At 42.8% G+C, this 23,481-nt stretch overlaps 1 protein-coding gene across 6 annotated transcripts in view; it reads right to left on the bottom strand.

Moving 5' to 3' along the window:
* Window positions 1-23,125, bottom strand: part of DUSP22 (dual specificity phosphatase 22) — a 72,668-nt gene extending 49,543 nt beyond the window's left edge. The window contains exons 1-3 of one of the 6 annotated variants that reach the window (XM_074987756.1): window positions 22,781-23,125; window positions 14,264-14,297; window positions 861-943 (exon numbers count right to left, since the gene is read on the bottom strand). In XM_074987756.1, coding sequence (XP_074843857.1) covers window positions 861-943; window positions 14,264-14,297; window positions 22,781-22,801 — 138 coding nt within the window. In that variant the 5' untranslated portion in view covers window positions 22,802-23,125. Of the gene's footprint in view, window positions 1-860; window positions 944-14,263; window positions 14,298-21,977; window positions 22,202-22,441; window positions 22,633-22,780 lie in introns of those variants that run through there. The other 5 variants (XM_074987758.1, XM_074987757.1, XM_074987755.1 and 2 more) reach the window with 5 other exon arrangements.
* Window positions 23,126-23,481: the final 356 nt, after the last annotated feature.

The raw sequence follows: 23,481 nt of genomic DNA, 5'->3' as shown, positions 1-23,481 counted from the left end.
CCTCACAAGCACCAAGGATTAAAGAAGATTGACAGGAGAAACACTCCCATCAACCTCCCTCAATGCAACTGGATAACGAAATTGACTGCTGAGAGGCAATTGAGTAACTAAAATAGACTTAATAGTGGTCATGTTCAATGTCTAGTGTAGGCATAGCTTCTGAAGGACAGCAGTAGCAGCAGGCAGTAGCATCAGCAGCCATGTTCTACATAGCTAACATTTACAATACGTAGATAAAAGTACAAGGGGAGAAGGAAAATAATGACCCATGTACATTGGACGAGTGGTTTTTGGGGGGTGTAGCAGTACAGGTGTATTCCTTCCAGGCTACTACGCAATGGCCATTTTTTCAAGCCTGGCTAATTACATTTTAGATTTTAAAAAAGAGATTGGAAGCCTATTGCACAAATAATTTGCTGTGCAGTGTTAGGAGGGAGCAGGTTATATGAAGGAATATTTGTAATAGGTATTAAACAGCCTAGAAATCAACACAAGTTTAGTTACCTACGTTACTGGCCTAAGAATATGCACTCTCACCAACAGAAGTTGGTCCGGTTATATTAAAAAAAAAAAAAATTACCTCTCTCAAGTCGCTAATAAAACAGGATGTCAATCAATAAAAAATTGTAACTGAATCCTCTCTTGAGATCTGGATTTTCTGTTGCAACAATACCAGTGATGAAAACTGACTGACTCAGAAAACTATGACTGCCAAATGTTTCCAAGAGGGAAAAAAAAAAAAAAACAACAGAAATTTGTCTCAAAAACAGTAACAAGGATCAAATTAAGTGAAGGTTGACAACTCTAGTGAACCTGAACATGAAACAATAGCCTATGATGGATTCCCCCTTCCCCCTTACCTCAAGCATAGGCCTAGCACTGTCATGGATTGACAGAATGTGCGTAACATTATTCTTGCTCAGTTGCTCTGCATCTCGAGCATCTGTAGTGGAGGGGAAAAGAAGAGTATTTTTTTAAGTTTCTCTTTAAAAACTGTTCTTATATCTCTCATGCAAGTTGAAAATCATGAGCATCTGTGAATTTCTTCTGAAAAACAACATAGTCAAAAAGAGAGGAAGGGGAAAAAGTTAATTCCAAAGCAAATGATATACGATGTGAGAACCAACTTAAGAAAACATCCCTAAATTATTAAGTTGAGAGTTTCACATATTTTGCATCTGAGAAATGAATGTGTATGTGTGTGTGTTGCACACAAACCTCATATGTGCAGATAACAGACATACATTACAATAAATGCAATTATTGTATCGCTGTTAAACTCATACATCTTTGACCTATTCTCTGCCCACTAATACCACATTTGGATTTAGTCTTACATTTCAAACCCTATAGCATTAAGCAGCTTCAAAACTGTTGTCATTTAAGATCAATATACCACTAAAGTGTGTCTTCCACCTTCCAGAGAATCCCGACTTCCTGTCCTATCCATCACCATTACACACGCACTGGCCAAGGTACACAGTATTCAGTCACGAAAGGGTTACAGCCTAATAGCTCTCAATTCTGCAGAGCTAGAAGCAGGAGATTTCTTACACTGGACAGGAGAAATTCCCAGCTTCCCAAGGCAAGGCACCCCACTTGTTTCTAACCCTGGAAGGCCCTAAGAAATCACACTTCAGTAATGATAGTTTATGTCTAGAAACACAATGTTAGAGGGTTGTGGGGTTTTTTTTCCCTTCTTTTAAAGGTGGCTTACATTTATTATCTTCTTCTCCATTCTCAAGATTTGTACATTTGGTTATCTAAGACCATTGATTGTACCAATAACAGGATATAAGAACAAGCCCCAATTTTTTCAAATGATCTCAAATATTCCTAAATTAGTTGTGTAATATGAGACACATATATACACTGTATGTCAAAATGGGGTATTATGGTTTTATTGACTTTTTTTTTTTTTTAGACGACCTGCAAAACTCTGCGGAAAAACTGATGGGGAAAATCTTAGGATTTTTGTTTTGTTTTTAAATCCTCCCCTCGCCCACCAAAAAAAAAAAAAAAAAAAAAAAAAAAAAAATCACAATTTCATCAAAACTCACAAGATTTTGAGCTCAAACTAGCTACAAGCATAAAGAGGAACAAGAAGGCTTTTTACAAATACATTGGTAACAAGAGGAAGACTAAGGAGAGGGTAGGGCCATTGGTCAGTGAGGAGGGAGGAACAGTAACAGGGAATTTGGAAATGGCAGAGATGTTTAATGATTTCTTTGTTTCGGTCTTCACTGAGAAATCTGAAGGAATGCCCGACATAGAGAATGCTAGTGAAAAAGGGGTAGGCTTAGAAGTTGAAATAAGAAAAGAACAAATTAAAATTTACTTAGAAAAATTAGATGTCTGCAAATCACCAGGACCTGATGAAATGCATCCTAGAATCCTCAAGGAGCTGATAGAAGAGGTATCTGAGCCTTTAGCAATCATTTTTGGTAAATCGTGGGAGACGGGAGAGATTCCAGAAGACTGGAAAAGGGCAAATATATAGTACCCATTTATAAAAAGGGGAACAAGAATAACCCGGGAAACTACAGGCCAGTCAGCTTAACTTCTGTGCCAGGAAAGATAATGGAGCAGGAAATTAAAGAAATCATCTGCAAGCAATTGGAAGGTGGTAAGGTGCTAGGGAACAGCCAGCATGGATTTGTTAAAAACAGATCATGTCAAACCAATCTAATAGCTTTCTTTGATAGAATAACGAGTCTTGTGGACAAGGGAGAAGCGGTGGATGTGGTATACCTAGACTTCAGTAAGGCATTTGACACTGTCTCACATAATATACTTATCAATAAACTATGCAAATACAACTTAGATGGGGTTACTATAAGGTGGGTGAACAACTGGCTGGATAACCGTACCCAGAGAGTAGTTATTAATGGTTTTCAATCCAGCTGGAAAAGTATAACTAGTGGGGTTCCGCAGGGGTCTGTTTTGGGACTGGTTCTGTTCAATATCTTCATTAACGATTTAGATATTGACATAGAAAGTACACTTATTAAGTTTGCAGATGATACCAAGCTGGGAGGGGTTGCAACTTCTTTGGAGGATAGGGTCATAATTCAAAAGGATGTGGATAAACTGGAGAAATGGGCTGAGGTAAACAGGATGAAGTTTAATAAGGACAAATGCAAAGTGCTCCACTTGGGAAGAAACAATCAGTGTCACACATACAGAATGGGAAAGGACTGCCTAGGAATGAGTACAGCAGAAAGGGATCTGGGGGTTATAGTGGACCACAAGCTAAATATGAGTCAACAGTGTGATGCTGTTGCGAAAAAGGCAAACATGATTCTAGGATGCATTAACAGGTGTGTTGTGAACAAGACACGAGAAGTCATTCTCCCGCTCTACTCTGCGCTAGTTAGGCCTCAGCTGGAGTATTGTGTCCAGTTCTGGGCACCGCAGTTCAGGAAGGATGTGGAGAAATTGGAGAGGGTCCAGAGGAGAGCAACGAGAATGATCAAAGGTCTAGAGAACATGACCTATGAAGAAAGGCTGAAAGAATTGGGCTTGTTTAGTTTGGAAAAGAGAAGATTGAGGGGGGACATGATAGCAGTTTTCAGGTATTTAAAAGGGTGTCATAAGGCAGAGGGAGGGAACTTGTTCCTCCTTGCCTCTGAGGATAGAACAAGAGGCAATGGACCGAAATTGCAACAGGGGAGGTTCAGGTTGGACATTAGGAAAAAGTTCCTAACTGTCAGGGTGATCAAACACTGGAACGAATTGCCAAGGGAGGTGGTAGAATCTCCATCACTGGAGCTATTTAAGAAGAGGTTAGATAGATGGCTTTCAGGGATGGTCTAGAAAGTGCTTGGTCCTGCCATGAGGGCAGGGGGCTGGACTCGATGGCCTCTCGAGGTCCCTTCCAGTCCTACTCTTCTATGATTCTATTAGCCTTATCGGAAGTCAAATAACATGGGGGACTTTACAATAATTTAATCAGTTTTTGAATTCTCAAAATTTTTCATTACTTTTACCAGCTCCACTCCTGGGTGAAGTAGCCATCCCAACACAGTGTTCCATCATGTCTTCTATCAAAACAGAAAGCAGTCAAGTAGCACTTTAAAGACTAGCAAAATAGTTTAGGTGAGCTTTCTATTTTGCTAGTCTTTAAAGTGCTACTTGACTGCTTTTTGTTTTGATAGTGTATAGACTAGCACAGTTTCCTCTCTGTTACTATTCATCATGTCTTCTGTATGCATTATCCGCAAATACACACAAGTATAGCCCTTGCAACCAAAAATATAACAGAGTCCTTTCTGGAGATGTTTAAAACAACATTAAAAGTTTAGTAGTCATCGCAAAGGAGTCAATCTGTGCAAAAAAAAGAAAAAAAAAAAGGCAGACCACTGCCAGTTCAGCTAGTGGAGTACTGTTAGCTAATAGCAATACTGGTTTCTTATCCTGTGTGTACTAACCACTACAGAGGGACGTAGCACCTGTGGCCAGTGCTTCTAAGGAGATTAGAGAAGATCTAACTTGGGAGAAGTACCAAACCACAACTTTAGTCAAGTTACATCAGAAATAAGAAAACGACATGCTAAATAAAACTGATTGTAAAGCATTTTTCCAAGTAAATCTGGGGAAGAAATTTTCCCAAGGTGACATTTAATCTTAGACTCTGACTTACAGGACAATGAGCATTCAGAATTAGAGCGCATGATAAGGCCTAAAAGGTTGGTACTAGATGTTTTAAAGAATGTAGTTTGATTATTTCTACGTGAATGGAGTTAAAATCAAGAGCCCTAGAGATGGAAATCTTCCATAACCACAATGCAACCGCTCTACACTGGTCCCACACAAGACCAGGAGGGGGGACCAAAGTTCCATTTGTGTCTAATATTGAGCTCTTTGCTGAGGAAGGCTGTGATACATGTAAATTATGAGTGCTCTTTGTGATACGGACCTGTCTTAAAACCAGCCCATACAATCAGAGTATGGTTTTATAGATTTTTAAAGCAGCACAAACCACAAAGGTTTCAAACTGGCTCTCCCTCAGTACAAAAATAACAATAGCATCACCTGTATGTTCTTTATGTACGTGCAAAAAATCAATCAGCATTTCCTAATTCAAGTCATTACGCTCTACTACGAAATTTCAATACCCTTTTTAAAATCAGAAAGCAGAGCAGTGGCATTCAATCGTCTTGTCCCACAGCAGATAAAATGCTGTGTATCTGAGCACAATAGAAGTTAACAAGGCTGTACCAGATTATAAAAATACTTCATATTAAAGGTCTAACCAGCTCTAAAAAATCCAGAAAGAAGTCAAAACTATCTAGTTTTACCTGCTCTGAAGGCCCTAGATGTGTGACTACGATATAGGTGTTTATTCATTTGGATTCCGGTGTTATCATTTCATATGAATTGAGCACCAATTATCTTCAAGAATTTAAATTCTCTTCACATCAAAAATGAGCATTTCCAAAGAAAACTATGAGACCTGCTGGTGTAGACATTGTAACCTGATGGATGAGGGGTGGTGAATTTTTTGGGTTCCGAAACACCAAAAAGTCAGTTGGGGGCAACACATAAGTAAGAAAATAAAATACCCCTCGCAGTTGTAGTCCCCACCTGAGAAGCAGGAAAAATAAACAGACACTCCCCTCACATGTCAGGGAGAGGGCTAGCACTGATGGTGAGGGCTTATGTCCATACTTCTGGGGGTCCAGGGCCAGATTTTATGCAATGGCCAGGGGTGGGGCCAAAAATAAGGGGTTCAGTAAGCAGGAGGGGAATGCCAGGGAGGGAGCTGGGGATATGGATGCAAGGTTTAAGCAGGAGGTAGGTTGCAAGAGTGGCGGATCTAAACAGGAGGATAGGACCCTGGACTAGATCACAGGAGATGTGAGTTGCCTAGTGACCTAACCGTAGCCTCAAGCAAGTCACTTCATCTCTTGTGTTACCTTGTCTCCCCCTCTTCATCTTCAGCAGTCTTGTCAATTTAGTAAGCTTTCAAGACAGAAATTGTCACTTATTATGCATTCGTACAGTGCCTGGCACAGATGAGTACTGACCACAATCTGCGCTAGAGTAAGACAAATTAAAAAACTTAAGAGAATTCTAATGGCTCAGGAGAAATGGTGCTCAAGGCTCCCAAAGTCCTGGCAAGGCAAGCAGCTTTCACAGCCCAGCCAGCTTTAAAACACAAATGGTCCCCTTTAAAAGTTGACTGACTAGCAGAGTCATTAAGAACACACAATACTACCCTTGCAACTTTTTAGTACCTCCAGTGGAGCTCCATGAAAGCAATGCTGTACAGCAGTTTCTCTCAATCGGGGGTACGTATATCCTTGCGGATATGCCAAGGTCTTCCAGCAGATACATCAGCTGATCTAGATATTTGCCTAGTTTTACATTATCATCATCAATAACCGTGGGCTCAGCACCCATTACTGTCTGATGACTTTCTCACTATTTCCTTCCATCTTTCCCTGTCCAGTGCAGAGTGGCTTAGTTTCTGTGGACTAGCTCCTCACCAATCTAACACATCATCTCTCCATTCTCTTTGGGGTCTGCCTCTCCTATTCGAACTGTCCATTATGCCAAATACCAGGGTCTTGATTCTTCGTTCGTCTTTTATTCTGCAAATATGCCAAAATAGTTGTAGCTTCCATCTTATAACCTTCTGCAGCAGGTTCTATTTTGGCTGTATCTTCCTATATAATTCCTCATTGGTGACTTTTTGCATCCATCCTATTCTCAGAATCTTTCTATAACAACCCCCTCCAAATGCCAATATTCTTCTTTTTGAATCTTTCGTTATCAGGTTTTTTTAAACAATTTTACAGTTTTACAATAAGCTACATTAAAAAACATGAATAAACTCAGTACAATCTGAAAGTTAACTCTTACAATGACTTGCTTCTAGTGTGTCATATGCTTACAATGACTTGTTCATAGTGCGTCATATGCTTACACTGAAATGTAAGTACAATAGTTCTATTTCAATTCATTTTTCTGATAATAAGATGGTAGAAAGTCAGCAAGTTTTCAGTAGTAGTTTTCCATGATATTTTTGCATGTTTTTATAAGCAGTTTTTAAGTGAGGTGTAACTTGGTGGTATACAAAACAAATCTGACTCCTGGAAAGGATACAGTAATCTGGAACGGTTGAATGGCACTTGTTTCAAGACCTCAGATTATTGCAGGATCATGTTTCTCATCCAGTGGTATGCATACCTGGAGGGGTACGTGATAGAAGTCTGGGGTACTTAATATGTAAAGGAGGGAAAAAACAGTGACTGGTTGGTAAATTACTGAAGTCTTTAGATCCACAGAATAGATCATTTAGAGAGGGAAAATTCCCTTGCTTCTCCCCACTGCAAATCACTGCGATAACAGACAAGATTTAGAAGCTGTCCTCAGTAGCTATAAAGACTACATATCCTATTGCTCACAATATTTCTACATAACTGAGATGTATGTTCAGTTTCATACCTAAAATTGTTACAATAAGGGACCGGAAAGCAAGAATAGTCAGCACTAGAATTGTGATCTGATTTATTTTGTAGCACGTCACTCTAGCAGTGCATCATACAAAACCAGGCTGATGTTTCAAGGTTGCAGTGTTAGAGACACTCTTTGAAATCAGAGCTGAGAGAAACCTATAAGGTCACATCTAGTCTATCCTTTTTGTGCCAGCACAAGATTCTTCCATACTGCAGGCTGTTCAATGCTTCATCCAGCATAGCTCAAAACCTCCCACCTCATGTGGGCAGTCGGTTTGTTTCCTTGGGAAACTCCTTTCTCACTTCACCTTCCTTCCCTCTCCCCATTCAGCCTAGGTTTCTTTTGCTTCATTTTCCCCTACGTTTCTAGCTCTAGTCCTTGATATTACTATGGACAGGGTCACAGGTGCATTGCCAAAGGAGGAAGATTAGTTTTGTGGTTAAGTTTGCGCATTGGTCTTATAAATCCAGGGTTACGAGTTCAATCCTTGAGGGGGCCCATTCAGGGTTTGGGGCAAAAAGATTTAAAAAAAAATAATCTGTCAGGGAGGGTTCTTGGATCTGCTGAGATGGCAAGGGACTGGACTCGATGACCTCTTGAGGTCCCTTCCAGTTCTATGATATGTATAGGTATAAGTATGTCGACCCTGGAATGGTACTGATGGAATCTGAATTGACTCACCATTGTACTGCACAATTCCTGGGTGACTTTGAGGGGGGGAAAAAAACACTTAATATTTGTGCCCTATTTCCCCCACTGTGTAAAAGCGACAAAGAGGTGTTCCTCTGAGACCGTATTCATTAGTGATTGGGAGAATCTTCAATATTGAGGTGATGGAGCCATATAAATAGATAGGAAGACCGTACCCCTCATCAATAATCCCTTCAAGAGATGAGTAGTGGCAACAATGATTTCCCCTGAATTCAAATTACATAAAAAGAATTTTCACTAAGATTTTGTCACCTCCTCTCCCTTCAAAATACCTGATTTTCCCATCACTTCTTATTCCATAAAACCGAAACTATGACAGCGGCATCAGACTGTGAGGTGTCTCACAGCCAACTCAGATCAACGAGATTTGCTCAAACTACGCCTGCATTGCGAGGGGGTGGGGATTACCACCTTTCTTCTTGCTATCTACTTTCCCCTAGTTTGTTTGCTGTCTCCCTCCTCCGAGCACATAACCTTGTGGCCTTGCCTGCATTACGAAAAAGGCACGTGTTCAGCTACACAACTAACAGAGTAAAACCCTAGAGAAGACAACCCAGCTGCACTTTTATCACGTTACTGGCTTGAGGCAAATTCTCAGATTCCTGCTAACGTTTACGTCAACCTGCGAATGCATGTGAAACCTGCAAACTGCCTTGCCACCGCTAAGAGTTTAACACATGGTAGGAACATGTCTTTTTCTCCTATGGGATACACCCCAGAGGCACTGTTGAGAAGAACTGGCCGGACGCCTAGGCCAAAACTTTCAAATTTTGGTATGTTCGACACATGTACATACTAGGATTGCCAGTGTCTCTTTTTCACCTGGAACATAAAGTTAAAAAGGGACACGGGCAGCATCCAGCCAGCAGAACTGACTGGACACTGCAAGTCTGGTAACCTGCAGTAACCGGCCTCTACCGCCGCCAGGGAGAGGAAGAGTAGCAGCTGCTGCTGGACCTGGAGAAGTGGCTGCTGCTCTTCAGTCCCCTAGTTTAATAGAGATTAATAGTTTAATAGTGATAACCGGCTGCTCCCAGACCAGGCTCCAAAGGAGACACTGGCACCATCCCGGGGATGGGAGGGCAACCTGTCTGCCTTCCTGCCCTTCTGTGCCCCAACTGGCCCATTTCTCGATCTAGGAGCCTCCCTTTTGGCCCACTGTGCCCTGATTTCCCCTTCCCAGCTCCTCACCCTGGGGACTGACCCCTGCCGTGCCTTGCTGCATTCTGACTGGGCAGGCTCTTCATCAGCTCCTCCCAGCCTGTCTCTGCAAGTGACAGATGTGTTTGGGGGGGTGGGGGGAGGAAGGACCAAGCAAGTGACAGAGAGGGACGGAGATGGGGAAGGGCCTTGAGGAAGGGGCAGGGATTTTGGGGCAAGGGCAGGGGTGTTCAGTTGTCAAGGATTAAAAAGCTGATCTAGTTTTCTGAGGTGCTGAGGGCCCATAGCTCCCCGATGCTTGTTTGCCACCTTGCCTCACGCCCCATGGTTTCAGAGAACATGCAAGGTTCCATCAAAAATGTCCAATGAGGTCCCAAAACAAACTGAGTGTCTAAGCCAAACTTCCACCCGTCCTGTTCCAAAGCTCTCTTTCCTTAAACAAAGGGGTTCAAACTTCTAAGTAGGTCCACTGTAAAAGAGTCAGGGAAGGGGTTTGAACTAACTGGCTAATGACAGTGTTCGTGATGAAGAACATGAACCCAGCCTTCCTTCTTGAAAGAAAGAAAGAAAGAAAGAAAGAACCCCACATATGTGCCCCAGGAAAGGGAACTTTTCCTGAAAGAACTTCTAAGCAAGCTTATTCAGAGGAATTAAATGGCTCAGTGAACACAGCAGAATCATTTGGTGTGCACTGCGTCTTATTTTGAGTAAGAGGAAGAGTGAAAACTTCAGCTAGGCTCTCCACTTCATCCATAGTACCACTGGACTCTTTGGGGGAATTAAGCCTCACATTTTGGCTTTCCCCTCAGAACCAAAAACCCCCCAAATATTCCATTGGAAAAACTCAGATCTTCCCTACATGCTTGCAAGCAGAAAGGACCTTACTTTGTATTCAAGCTTGAAGTACCGTGTGGCCTTAAACTCATATTACAGTTAATTGAGCCCCAATTGTACTTAAAATCCCAGCTTGAATGCCATAGTGTAGATGAAAAACATTTCCGTGGTGCTGTATACAAAAAGGAGGTGAAAACCCTGTATCATCCCACCCCGGCGTCTAGGAAAACAAGACATTCCTTCTGATGGCAATACAGAGAGCCTCACAGCAGACACCAGCTTTCTAGTGGGAATAAGAGCATGTGGGAGATTTCAGTGTCACAGCCATTGACCGTCACTTCCAGAAGGTTTCATCCAAGGAGAATGCACTAACTGAAGAGGTCTTCTTCACACCTTCAGCCTCCCCATCCCCACCACTCTTAACAAGCTACCTGCATGGCGCTTAGAGCAAGGCTTTTCTCCTGAACAAAAGGAAACACAGAAGATAATCAGTCCAAGACTAATCTTCTTCTGCATTTGAAAGGTGAACTCTTCCTCCGTATTTTGTAAGAAAGGCAGTGGTTCTGCTTGAACTGCTCAGCTCCTGTAAAGGCACATTCTCCCAAACACTTGGCACTGTAAAACTGCAATTTGGTTTTAATTTTTACCAAAGCCCCAATTCAAGGAAACACCGAAAGTTCCAAAATCCATCTCTTTTCAGAAAGGTCCTGAAAGCACATATTTCAAATTATATGGTCTCCAGTGATTTCCTAAATCAGTACTATGCAAAGATTTCCATTCCAAAGGATTCCAAGATGCTATAAAAACACTCTTATTCTGCTTGAGGCAATTTGTGTAAATATTAGAGCAATGGCCTACAAGTCAGAACTCCTGAGTTCTATTCCCATCCCTGCCACTGACTTGCCCAGCAACCACTTAATAAACCATGCCTTAGTTTACCCACAAATTAAATGAGTCTGAATCTGTTTATCTTAGACAATCAGCGGCTCAACCTCAGAACAGCAATTTTGGACCCCTGAAAGGAAGGTTCTACATAACTACAAAGTATGATTTCTATTCTGGTGAAAAAGTCCAAGGTCAGAATATCCATTGTCCCTTCCAAACAATGGGCTTTCCAGAAGCATGGTAGCTTCTAACACTATGCTGGGGTACTGCATCAAGTCTGATTGAGAAGGCAGGGAACCACCTGCTTAAATCAGTCACACCACTTCCCATAGCATCTCAGTTTCCTCAGGTTTCCCATGCAATTGTTAACGTAGAAAAGCACTATTCAGCTTGTGAAAGGTGACAATCAAAGAATCTCAGTTCAAGGTGATATCTGTTGTATCATGTTTTTACACTCAAAAAAAAAAATCACTTGCAAAACCCAAGCTGTCACAGCATAAAGCTAAAGATTTTCAAATGTGATTAATGATTTTGAATGCTCAGTTTGAAACGACGTAAAAGGAAATGATTGTCAGAACACACCGAGCACCAATTCTCTGAATACGGGTCTCTCTCGAGCCCTACATTCCAATCACAACTCCCTTTACCTCTCAAGTACATTGCATGAGAATCAGAATTCTTGCCAAAAAACTCAGTATCCAAATTCCTCTAGAACTGTTTATAGTGGCAAGCTATTTGCATAAGTTCAACCGCATTGTGTTGCTTTGCAACATTAGTCTGTCACTGTGGCTATTACGATTATTAGACTTAAGAAATAAAATCAGAAATGAAAGACTATTAACTTTAGTAATTGATGTGTTCCTGTATCCAGGCTGGTCTTAGGAAACTAGAGACAGCGTATATGGGATAACATCTTGGGCCAACTTCTGGTAGCGAGAGAGAGAAGCTTTTGAGCTTACACAGCTTTTCTTCAGGTCTGGCAAAGATACGGTAGCACTCGTTGAGGTTTGAAAGCTTGTCTTGCATGAACAAAAGTTGAGTCAATGAAAGATATTACTTTCCCACCTTGCCTCTTTAAATAATAAAATTAATAGTAACTGTCTCTCTTCTGCTCCACAGATGTAACTACCTCAGAGATCAATTACCTACTAACATATCACTATGGCAGAGAATACTGATGAAAATACCACATGAGCAAAAGACCATTTAAAAAGAAAACTTTGTTTTCACTAACAAAAACTTTGTCAATTCCTGAAGCACAGACATTTGTACCGACTCCAGCCCTCTCTCCTCCATACGAAAAAACTCTGGCATTTCAGATGCTTCTGTTTGTAACTGGATCCCAATATGACTCACTCAGCCCACCTTCAACAACACATTTTTATCATGCTAAATTATCTGACTGATCATTTAGAGACCATTTGCAAGACATGTAGGTGAATGGTTACAGCAAGACAAGCCAAAGGGTTCTAATCTGGGCTGAAGTGCTGACTCACTCTAAAACTTTGGCCTACTCTCCTTCATCTTGCCTTGCCTCAGTCACTCAGTTGGTGAAAACAGTACCACACTGAGAAACAGATGCTGGGTCTGAGTTTCACTCTCCTGGGAGTACTATTAAAAGGTTTGTTACTGCCACGGCTAGCAGAGCGGGAGGGCCATTTTCACAGAATCCGCCACTGTATGCTAAGGGCAACTCCCCATTGCTGCTTGCAAAAATGCAGCAGCCCAACACCAAATGCGACCCATCATCCAGTTCTCTCCCACTTTGTTCCATCAAGCAACGGAGCCACGACTAGCTCTGTCCCAAGCAGTAGATACTGCCTCAACCGGAAAATGTACCATCTCTGGAATTTCTCCCCTTCTCCCTCCCTATTTCCTCCTGCTGCACCCCTTCCGAGTTGTGTTACCTTCTTTGTTCCCAGTCCCTATATCTCGTCATTGTCTGCACTCTCCCCTTTCCCTCCGCCCATCCCCCCAACAGTTGACAAAACCAAATTCCCTCCATCCCACACAGCCCAGCCCCATCCTCATGTTTTCCACCTGGCAAAGGAGTGCCCCTCAAACTCATCCTGCACAGCCAGGCTCCTTCTGAAGATACTCTACCAAGAAAAGGGGGCAAAGAAATTACAGGGGAGAAGACTGCAGGAAGCGGACCTTGCAATTCCCCCACCCCCTCATGCAATAAGCAAGGGATAGTAGGATGAGATACATGAGATAGACAATGCCAGAGTACTGTTGCAGGCTTGAGCTACCAGATATTTCCCAGGAGGGAGTGGGAAAAAGTTGGTGCTGCATCACCTAAATATGAGAAGAAAGAAAGAGACCTTGTCCAGTCATGTGAACAGACAAGGTATATGGAGGCACACGTGGTCTCCACTCAGCAACACTCCTGCTGCCCTCAATTAAGCACAGTTCCAGGAAAATTTGGCTAATCTAGATTGATGGCATTGCAATAGCACCTGGAGACCACTCGAGCTGGGGTTGCAGCTCCTCTGTGCTAGACACTGTACACACAGGTAATGAATAAACGATCTCTGGCCCAAATACTTAATGAGTAACGACAGTGAGAGAGAGCTGCTGGCTGCACAGTACTTTTTCAAGCAGGACATTTATTTTGGCCCTTACTCTGTGTGTGTGTTTCTATTTTCAAACACCTCAGCCTTTGCTTTCTTAAAAATACAGCTCTTGAAGTACTAGGCTAAAACACACACAAAAGAGGGAGTAAAGGTTAGAGTCTGTAATATGGACATTGCATACGGCTACTCAGGCATCAAACTCTGTATCTGTTTCCCAAATATACAAAATAAGGCTCCTGAACGGCTCTGGTGAACAACTACAATAGCGAGAGCAATGAACTGGAGGCAAATTAAGCCATTAATCGTGAAGAGAGCTTGCAAATATGGTCTGGCTCACAGGCCAGCCTGCGAAGTGCAAGACGGACCAGTCTGCAACAGAGGCCAGCATTTGGGAATTCTAGGTGAAGTGTGCTCCTGGGACAGTATGTGCCTTTTTAACTAGTTGTGTGGGGCAGTGTACAGATGGCAAAGACAACAGATTTTCTTTTTGAGGCTAGTAGGTCAATTTAAAAATTAAGCTAAATGGGGACAAAGAATTTTCACAGATTTTAGCAAACACCACGGGGCATGTGACCCAGCACCTTTTTAGACTGTTAAGTAATCCTAAATTGTAACCATAAAACTAATCTTACCTTTAAAGTTGCCAAGGAACAAGCCAGGCAGAATCTGTGAGAAAGAAATATAGTATCAAATATAGAGGTATTGTGGTAATGCAGTTCAACAATGTTCAATTTGCATACAGGATGGAACATATTTCTGTTGCAGACAATTGTCTAAATGGAATCTAAAGGTGCTGGCAGCGTTATATCTCTCTCCTTGCAACTTTGCCGTTCTGCAATGCTTCAGGCATGCCGTACTTTGAAACATTTCCAACATAAGTAAGGGTTGACAGTAATGTGTTTACTGTCGTACAGCATTTTCCACCCAAGGATCTCAAAAATGGGCCTTGTAAAACCCTTCTTATAATGTATTACCCTTATTGAATCAATGGGGGAAACAAACAGAGAAAAGGGTTAAGTGACATGCCTAAGGTTACAGAACAACAGAGAAGGGACTGGAAAAAAAAATTCAACAGAAGGTAAGCCAGACCACTACACTGCACTCCCTACACCACAAAAGGATACTGCTAAATACAGTGTTTCTGTGACTGTACTTGCCAGTACTGAGTATCAGCATCTCAGCAGCCCAGCTATAGGATTGGCTGAGGGGATGGAGCAGGAGCTGACTCAGTACCCGCACATTTTGGTATTTAAAAAGAAAAAAAAAAGGCACTGCCTACATGTACGAAATCACTGCAAACAGCATTTATGAACAGAGTGAGAATCAATAAAAGTCACTCAATTGCATTTTCACAACCCCTGAACTATGTGCTCCAATAAGCTTTTGCTGTTCTCAGTTACATTACTTTCTTTAACTAGGGAGTTTCAAAGTCTGCTTCAGGGCCAGCTCTGGCAGTCTGAGTACATGTGGTTAACATTGTGATGTTACCCATCCCCACCCTTTCACAAACATCCTCTGAACTGAAGCCAAAACATGAAAGAGTGTATGTGAGAAAAGGCACACACCACAACTCAAAAGTAAAACCTTTGTTCTCTCCCACTACGTGACGGACACCTGGACATCTATGATCAACATTTAATTGCTCTGAAGGAGCTAAAAACAAGGAGCTAAAATATACGATCCACTTTGCATAACATGCATGCATAGCATACCACCCAATCAATGGCATGTCAGCAGCAACTTCCTAATGCCTTAGCAACATCCTAATGTTATCACAACCACATCAACAATCCCTCTCACAATGCTATTTAAAGGAAAAACTCTACTCCTATTGCTCAGTCCAGTGATCCAGAAGTTCTAAAAGGTATGAAGCACTTTCATCAGCGATTGGCATTTGAGCCCCTTCTTCACAACAACCATCTTGTTGAAAAGTGACGTGATTTGTGACACAGCATATAGCAGTCCAGGAATACGATTGGAAACTAGTTCACAATGTGCTATAGCATACTGGTTCCAAAAGTGAAAAGAAGCTTTAAAGCTTACTCTCCCTTTGTCAGCCAGGTCAGAAAATGGAAGAGTCAGACTTTTATGCCAAATTTATTTTGCTTGAATTTCTCTCCCCTACATCTTTGAGTGACACTCCCTCTCCATGTCACATCACATCAGATCTAACCCTAGGGATCAATCCTGTCAACAGGTCTAGAAGGCCCGGGCCCGAAGAACCTTTGCAATTCCCTTACCTACATACAGAACTGAACAATATTCACTCATTTCATTTTTGTTTCTGCCACACTGGGATAAGAAGGAATGTGAAACTTAAAACAAAAGTCAGGGGCTGCAAAACCACATGAAGCAAAACTGAGTATGTTTGACAAAAGCCTACGCAAAGAGACCTGCAAGTCTAACACAGCTAATGCATTCTCACAATTTATTCCCCCTGTTGAGTTTAACTAATTAATATCCTTTGGGGGTGGGGGGAGGATGCCTTACCTGTCTACAAAGTCATTATTGCAAGAGTGCCTGTAATCTGGTCTCCTTGGTAGGGATCCCCAAAAGGACCTATCCCTGAAACTTTTCACTATCAAAGATGCTTGAGGGAGAAAAAATCCTCACAGTATTTTTTTAAAAAAAGATGTCATTGTGTCTGACTCAGCTTAAGTCTCTCCCAGTTAAACAGATGTGCGCTATTGCTTGTGCTTGGGAGTGAGGGGACGAAGTATAATAGCAGCTTCTAACAGAAGTTTGAGTTAAGGGCCAGCAACTGCTGGTATTTTATGCTCCCCAACAGATCAGAATGGCACAAAACAGCTAAGTACCTCAGTCTGGGCACAAGTTTCCAAACACAATATTCAGTACCTGTAACACTGAACTCAAATATCACAGTAACACTGTAGCACGCCGTAATATTTTAGACTGTACTGCAGCACTTATATTCCAAACGTATATTTGTACGAGACGAGCAGAGCTTAAATTCTAGTCATTACTAGTAGGGTTAGAAACCACAAAGAGCAAATGCCAAGAGTAGGTAGAGGGATAGACCAGAAGCGAGATAAAAAGGAAGATGCTTTTGAAATGTGATGGCCTCAATGGAAATATCCAGAAGTGTGTATTTGTGAGTTATGAAACCAATGACCAAGGAAATTAGGATGACTTGAGAAGAGGAGGATGCTACTACCTGGCCTCAGAAGTCTTCCTAAAATGAAACCTTACCTCAGAAAAGGTACCTCTGGGAAGAGTCACTTCTTGCTAGTGCTTGCTAACTTTCAACACTTTTTGCTATGATTGGGAACTTTCAGCTTGTCATTTCATGCTGACTTCAGCAAGTACAATTTCAGACTGCAGGGACGGGAGAATTAAACCCAAATGAAAAGAGTGATTGTGTGTGTTCATGTGTGAGAAAGTGGGAACATGAGAGGGGAAAGAGTGGCTACATCATGAACTTTTCAACCACTGCTTTGTGAATAAAACAAGAGCTCTTCATATGAGCCAAAAACACATTATGCAAATGCTAATTAATAAACATGACCATGGACAAGAGCTACAGTTTGCTACCAATCACAAAGGATATCTAAGTCAGTGATCCGTTGTTATTTGCATTAAGCAGAAAATCAAAAGAATAAACACTGTGAGGACAGACCCTGTCTGAGAGAGAGCTATTAGTATTTGTTATTGACCTCCTAGTAATTCTTCAGATATATACGTCTTTTAAGTGGATGTCTGAATGCCCGATTATTTTTTAACTAGACGCATACCCTTAAATTACATTGACCCAACTTACTGAAAAGTTGTTTTGACTAATACTTACTAGGACTCCATGGATATTCACTGCAGGTCAATGGGGTTTTTACAGAGATTATGAGAAGAAAACATGATGTGGGACAAGAACAAGAAAGTTAGCCTATTTTACTAAACCTCACTGGAAAGTCACATCTGCAAGCACTTGGAAGGTAGTAAAGTGATAGGGAACAGCCAGCATGGTTTTGTAAAAAACAAATCATGTCAAACCAACCTGATAGCTTTTTTTGACACGATAACGAGACTCGTAGATAAGGAAGAAGCAGTAGATGTGGTATACCTAGACTTTAGTAAAGCATTTGATATGGTCTCGCATAATATTCTTATCGACAAACTAGGCAAGTCCAACTTAAATCGTGCTGCAATAAGGTGGGTGCATAACTGGCTGGCTAATCGCACCCAGAGAGTAGTTGTTAATGGTGCTCAATCCAGCGGGAAAAGCATAACAAGTGGGGTTCCACAGGGGTCTGTTTTGGGACCAGTTCTGTTCAATATCTTCATTAATGATTTGGATATTGGCATAGAAAGTACGCTTATTAAGTTTGCAGATGATACCAAGCTGGGAGGGGTTGCAACTACCTTGGAGGATAGGGTCATAATTCAGAATGATCTAGATAAATTAGAGAAATGGTCTGAAGTAAACAGGATGAAGTTTAATAAAGATAAATGTAAGGTGCTGCACTTAGGAAGGAATAATCTGTTTCACACATACAGAATGGGAAAAGACTGTCTAGGAAGGAGTACAGCAGAAAGGGACCTAGGGGTTCTAGTAGATCACAAGTTAAATATGAGTCAACAGTGTGATGCTGTTGCAAAAAAAGCAAACATGATTCTGGGATGCATTAGCAGGTGTGTTGTGAACAAGACACGAGAAATCATTCTACCGCTCTACTCTGCGCTGGTTAGACCTCAGCTGGAATATTGTGTCCAGTTCTGGGCACCCCAATTGAAGAAAGATGTGGAGAAATTAGAGAAGGTCCAGGGAAGAGCAACTAGAATGATAAAAGGTCTGGAGAACATGACTTATGAAGAAAGGCTGAAAGAATTGGGCTTGTTTAGCTTGGAAAAAAGAAGATTGAGGGGGGACATGATAGCGGTTTTCAGATATCTTAAAGGGTGTCATAAGGAGGAGGGAGAAAACTTGTTCTTCTTGGCCTCTGAGGAGAGAACAAGAGGCAATGGACTTAAACTGCAGCAAGGGAAGTTTAGGTTAGACATTAGGAAAAAGTTCCTAACTGTCAGGGTGGTCACGTACTGGAATAAGTTGCCAAGGGAGGTTGTGGAATCTCCCTCACTGGAGATACTTAAGAACAGATTAGATAGATGTCTATCAGGAATGGTGTAGATAGTGGTCGGTCCTGCCGTCGGGGCAGGGGACTGGACTCGATGGCCTCTCGAGGCCCCTTCCAGTCCTAGTGTTCTATGATTCTATGATAACAACCCAGATCCTCACCTGATGAAGTATGAGATAGATCTACTGTTCTCCATGGAACTATTTACATCAGCTGTAATGATCTAAATCAATTTACATCTCTCGTAAGTTATCCTCTTTATTAAACACTACTTATCTACAAAGTTTATATAGGGCACTTATTACAAGATCATTAAGCACATGAATTATAACATACCCACGCTAATAATTCCGCGTCATTTTAACAACACCACTAAAAGAACCTTCCCTGCTGAAATACTGAGACCTACACCACCCCTTCAGAAAGGGTGAGTGAATGAAAAGACGTTGCAGCATTCACTGAAGATCAATTAACTATACCAGGAGTATAGTAAAAAGGGAATGTATCCCAGCAGAAGGAACAAAGCAGAAGGAACAGCATTAAGAATACCTGCTCAAAAATACATAAATTTAGGTTCTCTCAGTTTGAGCGTCACTCCCATCCAACCTCAGCTGCCAAACTGCAGAATGAAGAAGAGGTTGTTTTTGAGGTCCTGCATGATTCCATAACACAGAAATCAACATAAAACTTGAACTAAAATCAAGGTAAGAGACAAAGCCGGAAAATGCAGATGATTAAGAAAAACTCTCTAGCAGTCAGGTCAGTTGGATGGCTGAATAATCTTCCCATGCAAGTGGTGGGAAAGCCCATCACTGGAACCATTTCTGCTGGGAATATGAAAAACCTTACAACTGTGACAGAGGATGGGCTAAGTGGAAATAAATAAATATATATGCAGGATTATAGCCCTCAACTGAAGAGATTAAAGGCATAGAGAAGTTTAAGACACCGAAAATTAATTGCAGTTAACTGGTGAATTTGCAATCAGAGAGGACTTGATAACTTTTTTTCCTTTGCTGTGTTGCATGAGAATAGTATTTCAAACACGTGCTTTCAATTTACTTTGGAAGAATCGGGAGGATGACTAGGTAGCCTTAAGAACAACAATTTTTGTTAAGATGGGCAGTAAAAGATGTAAAACAAAAAGTGCACCAGTCTTCTGTAAGCTGTTCTGTATGCACCAAAATCCATATGAAATCAGTTACAGTTACTGTTGTGAAAAACATGTACACCACATTACTAACAAAACAAAAAACAAAGGAGGAGACACTGTCACAGCCCACATGATCAGAATGAACAGTGACAAGGCCTCAAGAACCAACAGCAGCTGTAGCAGTCTCTGGAGCCCATTGGGGCGACAACTAATCCCCACTTGGCTTGAGTACAAAGAGATTTTCCTAACTGAAATAATCCACCATCTGATGGGCTGCTCAAGTCATGTCCCTCTCCATCTCCTCTCCTGTCTGAAGTCTCCATCATATATGGCTACTTTGCAAGAAGCACTCAAATTACCAACTGCCACAAATAAAGATAGGCTTTGGTGACTCAGGGGCCACATGCAACTAACAATCAGTCTGCCTTTATCCATGTGTTATGTTGGCTCACAAGACTGAAAGAAAAAGCAATATGCTTGCTACCACATTTTAATGATGATAAAACTAAAACCTGCATCCAAAATATTCACAATTGACCCAGAATTTTGGGCAGCTCAATTTCTGGGTACCCAATGCATATAAAATGGGGTTTCTCGCATGAGCGCGCGCACACACATGCGCACGCACACACACAGCGTGAGGCCAAAGAAACACAAGAGATCCACTTCCTGGACACTACTGTGCAAATAAGTGATCGCCACATAAATACCACCCTATACTGGAACCCCATGGATCGCTATGCTTACCTACACGCCTCCAGCTTCCATCCAGGGCACACTACATGCTCCATCGTACATAACCGGGCACTAAGGTACAACCGCATTTGCTCCAATCCCTCAGACAGAGACAAACATCTATAAGACCTTCACCAAGCTTTCCTGAAACTACAATACCCACCTAAGGTAGTGAAGAAACAGATTTACAGAGCCAGATGTGTGGCCAGAAGCCACCTGCTACAAGACAGGCCCAACAAGGAAAAAAAATGGAACACCACTAGCCATCACATACAGCCCCCAGCCAAAGCCTCCCCAGTGCATCACCAGTGATCTACAACCCATCCTGGACAATGATCCTTCACTCTCACAGACCTTGGGAGGCAGGCCTGTCCTCGCCTACAGACAGCCTGCCAACCTCAAACAACTTCTCACCAGAAACTATAGACCACAACACAGTAACTCTAAACCTGGAGCCAATCCCTGAAATGAACCTCGGTGCCAACTCTCCTCTCATATCTACACCAGTGATATCATCACAGGACCTAACCACATGAACCACACCATCAGGGGCTCTTTCACCTGCACATCTACTAACAGAATATGTCATCATGTGCCAGCAATGTCCCACTGCAATTTACATTGGCCAAACTGGACAGTCTCTACATAAAAGAATTAATGGACATAAATCAGACATCAGGAACAGTAACATACAAAAACCTGTAGGAGAGCACTTCAATCTCCCTGGACACTCAGTAACAGGTTTAAAAATAGCAGTTCTACAACAAAAAACTTCAAAAATAAACTCCAAAGAGAAACTTCAGCACCACAATTTATTTGCAAATTTGATGCCATCAATGAATGATTGAACAGAGACTGGGAGTGGTTGGACCATTACAAAAGCAGCTTCTCCGCTCTTGATGGTCACATTTCCACATTAGCTACTGGTAACGGACAACATCCTCGCTGACTGAACTGACTTAATTTCTCCTCTCCATGTTCGCAACTCCATATTAACTGCTGATAATGAGCCACACCCTCCATGACTGAACAGACCTTGTCAACTCTGGCTCTCCCTCTGATTGAGACTCCCCCTTTAAACTCTCCTCTGAAACACCCACCCCTGCCCCCACCAACTCATGCATCTGATGAAGCAGGTCTTTGCCTGCGACAGCTTATGCTCCAAAATATCTGTTAGTCTATAAGGTGCCACAGGACTTTTAGAGGAAACAGCAGGAGTGTATTAAACCATCTGCCTACAGTAAAACAACCAGGTCCCTCACATCTTAGTCAGAAAATCTAATTAAATGCATTAAGCAAGAGTCAACACAAAAGAGATAGAGCAATCAAAATTCAAACCACAACAATCAAGATGAAGGTTTGTCGACTTGCCTTCTTCAAGGCATTGTGGTATAACAACATATCCCGAGACTGACTCACTGTGCAGAGGGGAGAGATTTGGGGGGATAAGGTACCGTGGAACTGCTAGATGCCTAGGAGATTGCAAAACGCCAAGAACCCCATTTATTTTTCCTGCAGCAGCTTCGCAAGATACGCACGCAGCCAACAGGTCTGGCATCTGTACACGGTTTTACAGGGGATGCCCAAAATACGCCCTGAACATGCAGGCAGCTGTAAGGACTCTCTGCCAGAGGCATTTCCGTCTTCTCGTACAAAAGCGAGAAACACACACCAAGAGAAAGGAAACGACGCAGCAACAGAGATACGCCCTGACTGCTGGTAGCCTGGGCAAGGCGGATGGGCATCAGGGGGTGCAACTGTCTAACCCTCCCCACTTCGCTCAACTAGCCCCCAGGAAGGACACGTATTTAAGAAGGCGAGGAAAGAAGACCTACTTACTTAGTACCTGCTGAAACCAAATCAGCGTGCCTGCCTGGCAGCTGCAGATGGCTAACCAGGAAACGCCCCCCAAGGGGGAATTACAGCCATCAGCTCCTTCCCTTCCCCCAAAGCCAAACTTAAAGTTAGGCAGAAAACCTCGTTCTGCTTCAGGCGGCCATCAGCTTCTGCCGCTAGGGCTCTTCCCCCATCGTTGCGAAGGTTGTTCACAACCAACCAAAGGAGGGAGGGGGACACGCAGTCGGGCGGCGGTGGATGGATCTTTACAGCACGTTTTCGACCCTTGCAACGCCCCGCCGCACATGCACACGAAGAATAACAATAAGCAGGATTACCTTGTTCATCCCATTCCCCATGGCTCTAAGCGGACTCTCAAGTTTAGCACCGCGGGAGAACTCTTGGCTGCAGACTACACTTGCTTGCCCGCTACTGCGGGCCAAGGTGCATGGGAAAGGGTTTGCCCTGGGAGGAGAGTGTGCAAAGGGGTTACTGTAAATTCTTAGTTGGCGCGTGTACGATCATCTCTGCCCCAGCCTGGCTAGGACAAGGTGCCTTGTGATCGGAGGTCGCTTTCCGCTCGGCTGCCCCCGGAGCTCACTGCACGGGAGGAGAGCAGCTGAACTAGTCACCAGGGCTTCATTGCCAGGAACCACCTCTCGCCCTCCTGTTTGCAGGGCTGGCCACCCCCACGTGTGCTCAGCACCGAAACGCCTCGGAAGCTTCCCCCGCCCCCGGCCGCTCGCGGGCTGCCCTGGGGCTTGTAGTTCCGCCGCTGCCGGCTCTCTCCGGCCAGCGCCGCTGGAGAACTACCCGTCCCACCGTACAAAGCGAGCCCGCCCCGCCTCCGCCTGCAGCACGCACGGAGCGAGTCCTGCCCACTCTCATTCCTGGAAGGGTGAGTAAGCGGCCGCGGCGGCCGCGGGTGTGTGGGGTGTGGGAGGTTGTTTAGTTTCTCAGCAGCCAGGGCTAGAATAACACAACAAGTCGCCACGTATAAATAATCGAACCTATTTCTTGCCCTTTATGCAAATGGAGG

The sequence above is a fragment of the Carettochelys insculpta genome, chromosome 2, assembly GCF_033958435.1.
Source record: "Carettochelys insculpta isolate YL-2023 chromosome 2, ASM3395843v1, whole genome shotgun sequence".
Lineage (NCBI taxonomy): Eukaryota > Metazoa > Chordata > Testudines > Carettochelyidae > Carettochelys > Carettochelys insculpta.
Note: the sequence above shows the minus strand (reverse complement) of the source record. Positions and strands in the feature narration are given on the sequence as shown.